Source organism: Branchiostoma lanceolatum, chromosome 19 (assembly GCF_035083965.1).
Source record: "Branchiostoma lanceolatum isolate klBraLanc5 chromosome 19, klBraLanc5.hap2, whole genome shotgun sequence".
Taxonomy (NCBI): Eukaryota; Metazoa; Chordata; class Leptocardii; order Amphioxiformes; family Branchiostomatidae; genus Branchiostoma; species Branchiostoma lanceolatum.
This window is the reverse complement of record NC_089740.1, coordinates 6,087,165-6,101,268: the sequence shown is the minus strand read 5'-3', so window position 1 is coordinate 6,101,268 and position 14,104 is coordinate 6,087,165. Positions and strand designations below refer to the sequence as shown.

The window sequence follows — 14,104 nt, the reverse complement described above, 5'->3', positions numbered from 1 at the left end:
TGTCAGACAGGTCACAGTTGAAGACTGCAGCCAAACGTGACCTAGTAGAATAAATGGTCAATCAGAATTTTATGCTTGTCAGAGGATCTGCTCCCCAGGGTAAGTAGACCATGATCAGGGCATGGGACTGCAGCGCCCTTGTTCCCCTTTTTAGAACAATCCCTGAATCTTAGCAAGAATTACCTTTATTCATTTCTAACAAATTCCCTGCTATCACAACACTGCTCCCCTTGTAAGGGGGCACAAAGTCAGGGCATGGGGGTGCAGCGCCCTTGTTCCCCTGTTTAGAAAAATTCCTGCTATCTTATCAAGAATTATTTTTTTTTCATTTTCAACAAATTCCCTGCTATCACGACAGAACAGACGTACTTCTGAACGGTGTGGAAGGCTGGGTTGCGACAGTGGTCGACTCCAGAGTGGAAGGACCCGGGGTTGCCTGTTGCGGAGGTGCCTGTTGCTGTGCCATGGAAGGCCCCGGGCCTGGCGGCACTGCAATGTGTGTGAAGACACCGTCTGAGTGAGGGGGCGCCCCAAAACCAACCATGCTCGGACCTGAATCCGAAATAAAGCGTGAAATGAGTTGAATGACGTCACAAGACTTGTAGTGAAAAATAAAGCAAAACAGAAGAGTTCTTTATCACAAAAATTAAAACAAAGTTTCTATGACAGATAAGTCACATGTGGGCTTGTTGTAGATTCCTCTTACCTGGTCTGTTCAGGCCGTTGGGATCAGAGTGGGACATCCCAAAACCATTGGTAACAGGTGCTGCCGAGGACACTGTGGAAAAAAAAAAAACTTGTCAGCAAATTAGGCTCACCCCTGAGGTGTCACCAAAAACTTTTACTCCTAAGGTAAAAGGTAAAGATAGTCTTATCTATCTACCCTGGTACATGAAATATAATATAGATCCACATTATAAATCTGTACAACCTGTCTTTTCTCAAAACAAATATTTCAAACCTTCCAGACCTTTTGGGACAGTTTCAAAAGCCAAAGCTTTGGTAGCACAGTTGATGCCCTGGTGAAACTATCATGAAATTTGAATTTCTGTTCAACAAGGGATACAGAATGGTTAAAATCTTTTCTGTTCCTAGGAGAAAAATTTCATTCTTTGACAGACGGACAGATACTTGAGAGCCCTGCAACCATCCAAGAAGAGCATACTATACTTGTGGTCAGTACGGAAAGCAGTGTTGGAGATATTGACATGGAGATTCCAATGTCCCTAGAAACAGCCAAGGGCATTGGCTAGGAAATGACCTGGCTTCCAAAGCCAAGAGAATTTTTTGGCAAAGTTCCAGAGATTTTAAAAGACATGCATTAGGACTGGCACAAAGAAATGACAATCAACAAGACAGATAAAATATACCAATAGTTGTAGAGCACAGACATTGGGGTGATATTATGTCCAAATCAAAGAACAAGGGATTGTCAGAAACATCCAGACATGTGAATGTCCTCATATTGAGCAGACTGGTAAAATCCTGTCAGTTTTGGTATAAGTGAACTCACATGACATGTCTGGTCCTTGCAAAATGGATGAAGTCTGACTCACAGTTAGTCAGAGTGCAGTGATGCAACAGAATATTATACGCTTGCAGTACTTCGATAGACTGCGAGAGGGCACTGCTGCACTGCTGTTTTTTTACCATAGCTGAGTGTGGTGCTGATAACATGGGATGTGGGAGTCTGTCAGGACAACTCTTGTCCACTCTGAGATACAACAGAATAGTAAGGTATATTCCTGCAGTACTTCAAGAGACTGCAAGAGCGCACTGCTGCACTGCTATATTTTAAATCCTACCTGAGCATGGTGCTGATAACATGGGATGAGGGAAGCTGTCAAGACAACTCTGTCAACTCTGAGATGCAATAGTATAGTATAGTACAGTGCTGTATATTGCTGCAGTACTACAAAAGACTGCTAGAGGGCACTGTTGCACTGCTTTTCTTTATCCTACTTGAGTGTGGTTCTGATAACATGAGATGAGGGAAACTTCCAGGACGACTCTGTCAACACTGAGATATAGTGATGAAAAAACCCAAATAATACAGCATATGCCTGCAGTACTTCAATAGACTGCAAGAGGGCACTGCTGCACTGCTATTTTCTATAACCTACCTGAGTGTGGCGCTGTTAACATGGGATGTGGGAAGCTGTCGGGGCGACTCTGTGAGTGGTTGGAGGTGTGTTGTATAGTCTGGATGGACTGGGAGGAGTCGGAGGTTCCCGGTGAGTTATACTGGTTCCCCTCCACCTGAACACACTCGTGAACAAACTCATCCTTCACTAGCCTGCTCGGAGGAGCTGTGAAAAAAAATTAGGTTTTGTAAACACCACTTTTTATTCTGTGTTCCGAATAGTTTCAGTTGGCAAATGATTCAATAACAATAATAAGTTCTTTATTCACAACCAAAGAAATGATAACAGTAGACGTTTCAATGACCGTCTGTCATCTTCTTTACGGTAATGATAACTGGTTCACTTTGCACTGCAGCTAGGTGTCGCTGCTAATAATGCGGCCCCAAACATTAAGTATTTATTCATCATTGCCCTGAAGAAGATGACATTATCATTTCCTTGGTTGGGAATAAAGCACTTTTTTATTTGACCCTTTTCATTTTTTAGTTACAAGAATATTCATCATTTTTTAGTTTTCGACACATGGCTTCGGACAAAATGTGAGGCAAAACCTTACACTCAATTCATGTAGAAGGCGTCACAAAATTTTTAAGAGATCTTTAGAAATTGCCAATCTCTATATTCTTTACCTTTTGAGTAACTACATTGCATTATGTGTTTACACATGCTTCAGATGAGACCTGTATGCATAGCATTTTAAAAAAAAATCCAACATGCCGGCGCTCATGGATGCCAACGAAATCAAAATAGGTTTTGCTATATATGCAAACCTGTAAAAAAAATGTGACAGTAACACTAAGAGATGTTGTTTTCTTGATGTTCACAACTGTTAACATTGATTGGCCTGAAAACACAATTAATGCGGGACTGTTTTGGGAAATTTGTCGTGAGATTGGAGCCGCTAAAGGTTTCCTGGCCGTTAAAATCAAAACAGGTTTTGCTATCCCAGACCTGTAAATGTTTATGTGTCAGTAAGACTAAGAGATGTTGTTGACGTTCACAACTGTTTGCATTGAATGGCCTGAAAACGCAGTTCACATTGGGGACTGTTTTGGGAAATTTGTTGTGAGATTCCAATCGCTGGCGGTTCCCTGGACGATTCTGTTAGCTCCAAGGATGTGGGAAGTTCAACTCAAGGTCATGTCCACAGGCAATGTGCTGTCACCAGGGACAAGGTGACCTTAAACCACCTTAATGTAATCAGACTGCTCTCGCAATAACATACATATGGACTTGTACAACATGTGTGTTGATTAAAGGTCGCAGTACGCAACATTCATCCGCTGACCCTGGTAGTCAATACTGCTGGTAACCAATAGTAGTTCCGGTATAAAGTTGTGAGTCACAGTCAGGGCTATCTCCAGCTTTAATTTGTTTCCGTCCCACTCATTCTTTGGAAACCCATGTCGTTGAATTTCACTGCTAAATCCATCATTTCAAGCTTTACGAAAAAACATTTTCATCAGTTTCTTGTCATGAAGTTCAGATTTTTTGGGCAAATATGGTGAAATTTTTGTCCGTCCCAACAAGTAAATTTGAAAAAAAAAAAGGGACGGTACTGGAGACAGCCCTGGGAAGGGGAGAGGAAACAAAGGGGAGGGGGGCAGAAGAGACTTTTGGCACTCTCGATTACACAGTGGCAAGAATACAACGTGTACTAACCTGTGTGCTGCAATGTCAGTCCAGAAAGGTCTGCAACAAAAAACACAACAACATTCTCAACAATTATTTCTTCAACTTTCTGAAAAGAATTAAAATCAACAAGACAATGCCTTTCACAGCTCTGCATACATTAGACATAAGTCTCTTCTAAAACACCTCTTTTCTGTACATTCTAGATTCAAACATAAAACCAACTTTAAGAACAAAAGTAAAAGGGAGTGCCAATATGTTTAGTTATAGAATCTGGCAGGAAATGTAAAATAGGTATGTGCATATGATAAAGCTGCAATAGTGGAAAATATACACACAAACGTAGTCAGAAAAAAATGCCTTCACTCCTGAGGCATCGCCAAAAAAATTTAAAACTGTGAGACTTGGATAAAGCTAGTCTACTTGTGGATGCAAACAAACTCAGAAGATCATACTTCTTTTATAGTGAACTTCAAAACATGCACCACAGTCACTTCACAACCTGTCCTGTACCCTACTTACCGATCGCGGGCGACACTACCCTCTCATAATGGTATGGATTCACACAGACATAGTCCGCCTTAACGTCGAAAGCGTACTTGCAGAACTTGACGTGTTTTAGCTCGTTTTTGTGCAGGTCGGGCCAGCGCCATATCTTGGCGTATATTACGTGTGGGAAAACTTTCCGTCCCGCTACCTACAGCGAAGAGAATAGAAGAATACGATCGTCTGTAACTCACCTATTCCGGGAGATACCACTCTCTCATAATGGTAGGGGTTTACACACACACTGTCAGCCTTCAAGTCGAAAGCATACTGGCAATATTTGACATGTTTGAGCTCGTTTTTATGCAGATCGGGCCATCTCCAAATCCGAGCATAGATAACGTGGGGGAAACCTTTTCTGCCCGCAACCTGAGTGAAAAAAACAAAGCAGTATTAGCCAATAACCACACCGGGTTTCCTTTTTTTTCAGCAAAATTTGGGCCTTTTGTCCTAATCTTATTCGAAAACATTGGAATTCTTTTTAATTTTCACAAGGGTTTGCAAAAGTCATTTTGTACAACATTTTCTGCATTTTCCTTTTTTTTATACCTGAATTTGGGGCTATTTCCCTTTTTTTTTTAAAAACATTGGAATTCTTTCTTATTTTCTCAAGGCATTTTTTGCAGGCATTGGCAACTTTTAAGAGTTGCCTTCTTTTGAGTTTCCCCAAAATTTTGGTAATTTTCGTTGTGTTTTCTTCAGATATTTTTTAAATATCACACAAAACGCATCAGTGATATTTTGTATCGTTATCAATGGGGGGGGGGGGGGTCTGAATTATTACAATGAGGTTTTCTTTTCTTTACATTTTTGTGGGTGATATGGGGAGGGGGATATTGACACTTTTGAAAGGTTTCTTTGTCTTGTTTTTAAATGTTCCAATATCTATGTTTAAGAAAGAGTGTCTCTTTAAAACACTTCGTTCTAATGAAATTCAAATGTGAGATGGCAGCCCTTTTTGCTCGATCTGCAAAACTATTGGTAAAAAAAAAAATTGTCAAGTCGAGCTCGGTAACCAAATGTTTCAAAACATGAACAAAAAAACAATGTTTACGATCAAAATGATTTCTAGTAGCAACAACGATCAAATCAATGTGGTCGGATATATTCATTATTATACCTGAAAGAGAAATATACAGTTGCAGGATTTCAAGCTTACATGTACACGTAGGTCACGGAAATTAAATCTATCAACCTGTGCACTGATTTTCACCTGATTGAAAAAAACTATACCCAAATTTTTGCACTCTGACAATGAGAATATACCAAAAATGGGCTGATATTTAGCTATATAGTAATACCATATTGTCGTAAAAGCACTTTAATAGCAGGGTGCAGATGTATAACATATTGATTTTCTAGCCAGCCGATTCAAAACTATTGAATGACAGCACTGCCATCAGTTAGGACCTAGAAAAGAAAATGTTGTGTTTCTGGTTATCGGCCGACCCTAGCAAAAACCTTCCGACCCTAGGCTTTTTTTGGTTGACCGCAAGCAAGGGACAATAAACGTTCGATCTGACATCTGAGTGACGAAAATTCAAAACAGAATCTTGCATATTTTCTGGCAGACTTCCTGTATTTCACACTCTGGTAACAGGTTAAGACTTTGAGCAGTTCATGTAGGAATGTGTTTTAAATATTGTACTTCTTTGTTTAGCTCATTGATATACTTGTTCTTGTACAATGTATATCCGTATGATTACAATATGATGTTGAAAATACCAGCGTCCTGATGCATTCGGCTTTAAATATTAAACTATATTTGCTGGAGCACTTTGCCCGAAATCTAAACAAAGCGAAAACAAGATGGCCCCAGCAATTGACGTCAAATCCAACATAGTGGCGTACATGGATGCTGACGAAACCAATACAGGTTTTGCTATCGCAAACCTGTAAAAAATGAGAGAATCCCTGCCTACTGACCCTACTTTTTTCAGTGCTGTAACCAGAAACACAACTTTTTTTTCCATAGGCCTAACATAGGCCTAACTGTATTTAGCTGTAGGGAGAAGACCCTGACATAGTAAAGCTGTCATCCTTACATTATTACAGGGCTGTACGGAGAGCCAGGCATAGCCAACGCGGCGCCAACGACTTCAAACAAGCTTACCGCAGCCAATGGCTCATCAGAAATCATGTCAGAGGTTGTCGTATCATTTGTAGTTTTATCGCATTACAGATCTTTATGTAATTTTCTATAGCTTATAGAATTTCAAAGCTCACAAATCCTGAGACAAAATTTCTTTATACCGAACAAAACGTTGTACATGTATGTTAAATGTAATCAAATGATTTGACACACTAGTACAGTATATAGATTGAGGAGATGACATCTGCTGGCAAACGCTCGATCAGTTCTCAAAATATTTTTTTTCTATCATGATTATGTTTCGCCAACGAAACATATTGTTATATTTCACTTCCCATACCTAGAGGTATGGGTAGAGTGAAATATATTGTATTTGTCTGGTTCTTCTTCTCCTCCTCCTGACAAATCTTCAAATGGCTTCTACTCCGCCATTTCTTAACCAACCGACCTGAAATTTGGTGTGGAGGTTGAGATGGCAAATACCCCCAGGTCCTTTTTTAATCGTTTTGAAACAGGCCTTAAAATCATTTTTATGGAGTTTTTTTGGGGCATTTTTTGACAATATTTATATTTTGGGCTCCTGTGCCCTGGTATTACAAGCAAATGACCTGGAATTCGGCACAAGGGTGCCTTGAACATGTCCCTACAGGATTTCAATCACATTTCTGGTGTACATCACTTCAAAATGCTTCGTTTTGGGGACTTTTGGACCCATTTTCAGACCAAAAACGGGTCAAAAGTGCTGTCCCCGTTCCATGTTCTATCTAAGAATCCATGTTCTATCTAAGGTTCCGGGCGTTCCATTTGCTGCTGGCCAAAGAACATGCGTTCTTTTCAGGTTACTTGAGGTCATGTTGCAGGTAAACACGCAAGCCTTTGCACTAAGAAGCTCTTGGCGTCTCGCAGAACTTGTATAGAGAATTTATTTTGCACGGGTGATTTTGAAACAGTCAATTTATGCATCGGGAGGGACTCCGAGGGAGATTGGCAAATTAAAGTATGATGCTCTCGCAAATGTTGCCAAATAAACATGGTTTTTGGTAGCCTCCGTTGCAGTCCTTTTCCCCGCAGCGTTTTTTTTTCTTCAATTTTTTGGGGGGGGAGGGGGCGCCGCGTATCTGCTTGGGATCCCGTATCCGCCGTGCCCCTGTGTCCGCTATAGACCCTGTGTCTGCTGCCGGGGAAGGACTGCGCTTTTTCGGCTCCAGCAAAGGCAATTAATGTATCCGCGAGAAGTAATTCACACTACCGGCAGCAGACACAGGGTCTATAGCGGACACAGGGGCACGGCGGATACGGGATCCCAAGCAGATACGCGGCGCCCCCCCCAAAAAAAAAAATTGAGAAAAAAAAAACGCTGCAGGGAAAAGGACTGCAACGGAGGCTAGTTTTTGGGGCATGGTCAAATTTAATTATGGCGACTTCAACCACTAATAAATCACGACTTGACGACGAGAAAAATGCAATCCGTCTCTGAATTAGTTGTGTCGCACTTATATACAACTTATAATTAAACCCATACCAACGATGATGATATACCACTAGGCCGAGGTAGGCCGATCTGATCGATTGCGAGCAGGTTTGCATGCAGTTTCACTTTCCGCACCAACAACCTTTGACCCAGGAAGTGATACTTCACAAACGCCTCTCAAAGCGCGATCGTCTACACATGATGTGAATGAATATCGGCAAACTTTTGAATTGTTGAAATAATTTTACTGTAAAAAAAGACAGGCATTGTTGGCTTTTTATGCGGTAGTTGTTTAAAGTTTAAGTTATCTAGCACGTTTTTAATAGTTCATTTTGCGTGTAGGGGTTCAACACAACTTAAATTGTTAATACTTTTTGAATAGCAAGGTTAAGAATAGACTAGAAATTTCATATGCTATTTATCTCATAGTGGTTTACATATGAAATTGTTTTATATAAAACAAACCAATGTCGGGTAGGCCTTTGTATGTGTTTTTACGAAGCCCCCCCCCTCCTAATAGTAATAGGTTGTTCCGAACAAAGTTCAAAGATCACGTCGTAGCCGAGGACGCATCGTTCGATTTCATCCAACTCGGCGTCCTCTATACATACAAGGACGTTTTCTTTGCTGTATACGACTACAACAACCCACAGAACGTAAGAAAAGAACGACCCTGTTGTGTTGGGAAACATGGCCACAGCAGCTGAACGTCCAGTTGTGCTTCTTTTCTCAGACTCGATATGTAAGTATATCGCGAACCATGTACCGTCATCGCATTTTAAGCTTTATGTACATGCAAACCGTGGTGCGAAAGTTGTTGATGTTGCTGCAGACATTTACCATCACCACAATGCTGACTTTGGTATACCTACTGTAGTTTGTGTACATGTTGGCACCAATAATCTCTCAAACGGTCTACAGGAAGTCATGGGAGACTTTGACAAACTGATTGCCATTGCAAAAGACCGCTTCCCTACATCTACTATTGTTATGTCTAGTATTTTGCCAAGACTTGACAAAAGATGCCTAGATGATAGACGTGTTACTGTGAACACAGAGTTGGCTGCGCTGTGTAATTCTCGAGGTGTTCGGTACTGCAACAATGGTGAAAGTATTGACCCGTCAATGCTAGCAGTTGACTGTTTGCATTTGAATCAACGTGATCAAATACTTATTATTTTATTTTATTCTATATATTTTTGTCACATTCGTTATCATTTTCCCATTATTTTCAAAGCATTTTCCATAACATCTAAGGAGATGTCCACAAGTGATATTAGTGTACATAAAGTGTCTCTATTTCTTAAATTCTCAGATAATAATAGGTGAACCAGTTAGAAGATCACCTTCATGGCATACAAGAGGTAAGGCCTGTTTTCTTCTAACACTATCCTTACATATAGGTGATATGTGTGAAGGCACTGGTCCAACATGGGCATCTCCAATACCAAAACTGTTTTCTTCTGAGACATTTGACTCAATATGTGTGGCTTCAAAATTGATCAATAATGTCTTTGTTCAACAATTCTACTCGGCTTGGACATACCAAATCTCATTCTCCTGTTTCTGTCCTACAGATAGGACCCCCCCCCCCCCGATGGAAACAGAACTTGGTCCATGAGAAGCTGGATGGGGCAGACAGACCTGGATTGCAACTAATTCTTGAAATATGTATATTTGGACACAGATGTACAGTTTTCTTTTGTACATATTATTGTCATTTACATGAAATAATTCTTGAAATATGTATATTTGGACACAGATGTACAGTTTCCTTTTGTACATATTATTGTCATTTACATACATACATGCAACATGATTGTGATATGAGGTTCAATTTCTATAAGTAAAGCTGTCTGGATTTGTAGTGTTTAATATACGTGTATCTTTCCATATGACCAATTATACAAAAAATTATATAGATTTTGGGACAATCTTTTTATTATTTCTTAATTCCATTTAAATACATGCGATAGAGTTGTGAGAAAAGTATAAATTTACAATTTTGTAAGTAAAGCTCTCTAGTAGAGTTGTATAGTTTTGTATATTTGCATAGTGTATGTTTGCGCATTTTTCCAGGGTGATGTATAGTATTGTACTTTTATATATAGTGTATAGTATTGTTGTGTATCTCTGCATATGTTCAAGCATGTGAATAAATAGATCTTGGGACAGTCTAGTTGTGTTTAGATGGAATTTTTGGATGGTCCATTTCGTCAAAAGATCAATTATTGCATGGGGGGGAAGTGAAATATGCTGAATTTGCTCTTAAAGCAAATGACGGCCAGTCTAGTTTTTGTAAGGTTTCTTCTCCTTCTTCTTCTTCTTCTTCTCCTGTCAAACCTTCAAATCGCTTCTTCTCGGTCGTCCGTCGACCAAATTAGCTGAAATTTGGTATGCAGGTAGAGTACGTGTATACCCCTAGACCCTTTTAAAATTTTTTTGATATAAGTTTTTAAAATGATTTTATGGAGGTTTTTTGGTCATTTTCAGACAAAAGTCGCACATGATGGCCTCCAGTGCCGTGGTGTTGAAACCTGAGGACCTGAAATTTGGTTTAGTTGTGCATTGGATATTTACCCAAAGGACCCCATTATTTCTTTTGGCATACACTACTTCAAAATGATTTATTTTGCAATTTTTTGATGCAATTTTTGGTTATTTTCTGTCGGGGCCAGCAAGAACTAGGTCATACTGTAACATAAGCCCTCCTACATGTCTGGGACTTAAAACCAAGCAGATGTCAGGGGGTACCTCTACTAATGGTATTACAGAAAGTTATCTGTACCTTATGTTACATGGTACGGATGTTATATTTGAGATGTAGGTACCTATAGGAAAGGTGACTACACCTGACAATTACTTATGCTAATGAGGACCTAATTCGCATAATGTATGCATAGAGTTGTATGTCCCTTACCGTAAATGCTGCGGATGTCATCTTTGAGATGTAGGTACCTTTAGGAAAGGTGAATGCACCTGGCCAAAAATTATGCTAATGAGGACCTCGTTTACATAATTTATGATGAAAGTTGTATTTCCCTTACCGTACAAGCTGCAGATGTCATATTTGAGATGTAGGTAGCTTTAGGAAAGGTGCACACGCCTGGTCATGACATATGCTAATGGGGACCTCACTTGCATAATTTATGCATGATGTTGTATTCCCCTTACTGTAAAAGCTGTGGATGTCATCTTCTACATGTAGGTACATGTAGGAAAGGTGAAAGCACCTGGACATAACTTATGCTCATGAGGACCTCATTTGCATAAATTATGCAGAAACTTGGATTTGCCCAGGAGTTATTTTTGGACAGCCCACTTCTTGCATGAGGAGTATGGGCGAAACATCCTGAATTTGCTCTTAAAGCAAATGACGGCCAGTCTAGTTACCTACAAGTTGTTAGAGATTTTTGAACAACTGATCATGTAGTTGTATCATTTGTAGTTTTATCACTTTACAGATCTTCATGTAATATTCTATAGCTTATGGAATTTCAAAGCCACCAAAATAGATTACAAAGGCCTGCACATACCTAAAAAGTGTGGTCACATTTTATCATAAGTTATAATTTTTCATTTATTAAAACTATTTCTCAATATCAATCCATATATTAAATAGCGAAAGGTAATTTTACTGAAATTATAGTACTACATGTAGATCAAAGAAAGGGGTTCATTGCATAAGATGAGCCATACAAAGCTGAAACTTAAATAATCCTCTTATTCTTTATGATTGTTATGTAAACCCTTATCTTCACCCCAAACTATTTGCACATTTTTTTTTCCCTGTCCCTCCAATTTTTTCCTGAAAAAATCCAAGAATCAACAAATAAAATTGATGTGGCCTAGAAATCAAGGCTTGAGTAATTATCAAAATTGCAAAATTGCAAGTTGTTAACTTTTTACCTGCCATCTGGAACTATTTTCCGCAAAAGGCAGATTGCACTGCAAGTCACTGTATTTCAAGCCCTTTTAATCTGTGCCGACTTACTGTAAGTCTTCAAACGTTCGCAGTGGTTTGATTTTCAAGGTGACCTTTAAATCATAACACGGCAAACAAATGTTTCGCACTTCTATTGTATTGTATTACAGACTTGTTGCAACTGCAAACTTTAAAGTCAAACACCTTGAAAAACCCCTTTTCCTACTACCGCAAAATAAAACCACCGCTAAAGTAAGCGCATTTACAGTACTTCACTAATACAGTAGAATCCGCTTAACTGCACCACCCATTTGTCAGCGTTTTTGGTGCAATTATCCGGCTGGTGCAATTATGCGAAATGCCCAGCTGGACCGCACCACCATGGGCGAGGGGGTGTATTGTTAGTCAGAAAAACTAGCACAAAGAAAACAGACGACATTATGCAGTTATTAACTTTATTTATTGACCCCTTGCTTAATCTCCAAGCTAGCATATACGATTTTCGCGCCCCGTGCAGATCTGCTTGGAGATTACCCTTGCTGAAAATAAAGAAATGACTTCGAACCTGTTTTGATTTTGCATTCTTTCATTTTTCCATGCGATCTACCGCATTACAACACACGTAATGTTACAGGGGTGGCATTCTGAAACATCGTCATGCCACTCATGGGATAACAGTTTCTGTGTTACATTACGTAGAGTGCAGTTGTCGATTTACGTAAATCCTGTACCGCCATGAAACTAGGAACATTAATTGAAACTAAAACTTGGTTACTGATTACAGGTGACCCGTCCGGGACCTCCCATACGATTCCTATCAACGCAACTGTCAATGGAGACCGCCTTCTTTTGCTACTCAAAACAGTTTTAAACATATTGGCGGTATTGCGCCTTTGCACCGGCAGGTATCGGCTCATTTGCACCGCGTTTGCCGATTTTAGCGAACCTTTTCAGTTATCTTGTCGAGGATTTTTGAAAAAAATTGGTGCAGTTATCCGGCATTGGTGACCATGCGCGGTGCAGATATGTGGAGTCACTAACAATGCAGTGAATGGGAACCGGTTTTGGATACTGTAAGTCTACTTAGATCCGCGGTATAATTAGATCCGCGGAATCCGCGGCGACCTCTGCGCCGCGAATCAATTTCCCCGCGGATATGTTTATCGTACTTTTGCCCCCCTCCCCACATTTACGAGTGAGCTCGACTTCAGGGAAAAGCGACACATAAACAATGCACGCGATTGTGTAAAACATGACAAACTTTTACACAGTACATACGTGTAAACAAGTGATATTACATATGATTCGCAGAAGTTTGGCCGAGCGGCGTCGCTACTCCCGACCGCTACACATATACAGTAGTAATTTACCGAGAAATCAGAAAATAATTATCGAGATACACGCCACAATTTGGGCTTTGCATTGTTGTTACGGGCTTGGGGACGCCGTCTATATCGTTGTACAATCACACTCTTTTGTTTCTTGCTATTGTTATGCTTGCAAACAATCGATATCGGTGCCTCTGACATACGTTGATCTCATTAAAAACCTGTTTTTCAAGAAAGCGAGCAAAAATACGTAAAGAAAAACAAGATTTTCACCCGAGCATCTGAGTCCCTACGCTGTGATTTGCCGCCATTTGCCGCCATTTGTGGTCGTATTCGGTGGAGAATCTATTCCTTTAATTTTTTTCCCGTGAAAATTCTGCTTACGTAGCGTAGATGACTCGTATTTTACGCCGTGATTTTACTTCAAAATACGGCACGCTAGCGGCAGGGCCGGGCTGGGTCGCCATCTTTGTTTACTCATGTTTACCGCTGTTCTAAGCGCTGATTCGTTCGAGTCAGAAAAACTGTGCTCTGATTGGTTGACTGCAAGATTTCACGTGATCACAAGGCGGGAAGTCCCCGTCACAGTTTCGGCGTAGACCGCATTTTGTGACGATTTTGAAGCAGTTTTGTAGCGACCTTCGTAACATTTTTTTATTTTTAACTAGAGTTCCACAAACACATTATCTTCGCCAAATAATCAAGGCTTATTATGGAAAGTGACTTATATTTACGTGCCTATCACCCCCTGCAAATTTGATCATGCACCATACCATTTGGACGTTATGATTGGGCGAATGAGTCCAGTTAAGATAGGGTTAAAAATCATTTGGTGGTACAGGACTAGTATAATTGTGTAGAGTGTGCTGATATATGTTATAACTGGTCATGAAAAAATATGAGTATGTTGATATTATATGTGCCACAAAGGTTCGATATGGCAGTGTTGAAAGTTAAAAGTGATGA

At 39.9% G+C, this 14,104-nt stretch overlaps 1 protein-coding gene across 3 annotated transcripts in view; it reads right to left on the bottom strand.

The window, feature by feature from the left end:
- LOC136425696 (mothers against decapentaplegic homolog 4-like) overlaps positions 1-14,104 on the bottom strand; it is a 44,490-nt gene that overhangs the window by 8,907 nt on the left and 21,479 nt on the right. For 2 of the 3 annotated variants that reach the window (XM_066414633.1, XM_066414636.1), the window contains exons 3-7: positions 4,517-4,691; positions 3,807-3,836; positions 2,124-2,309; positions 707-778; positions 370-552 (exon numbers count right to left, since the gene is read on the bottom strand). In XM_066414633.1, coding sequence (XP_066270730.1) covers positions 370-552; positions 707-778; positions 2,124-2,309; positions 3,807-3,836; positions 4,517-4,691 — 646 coding nt within the window. Of the gene's footprint in view, positions 1-369; positions 553-706; positions 779-2,123; positions 2,310-3,806; positions 3,837-4,298; positions 4,474-4,516; positions 4,692-14,104 lie in introns of all 3 variants that reach the window. The other variant, XM_066414634.1, reaches the window with a different exon arrangement.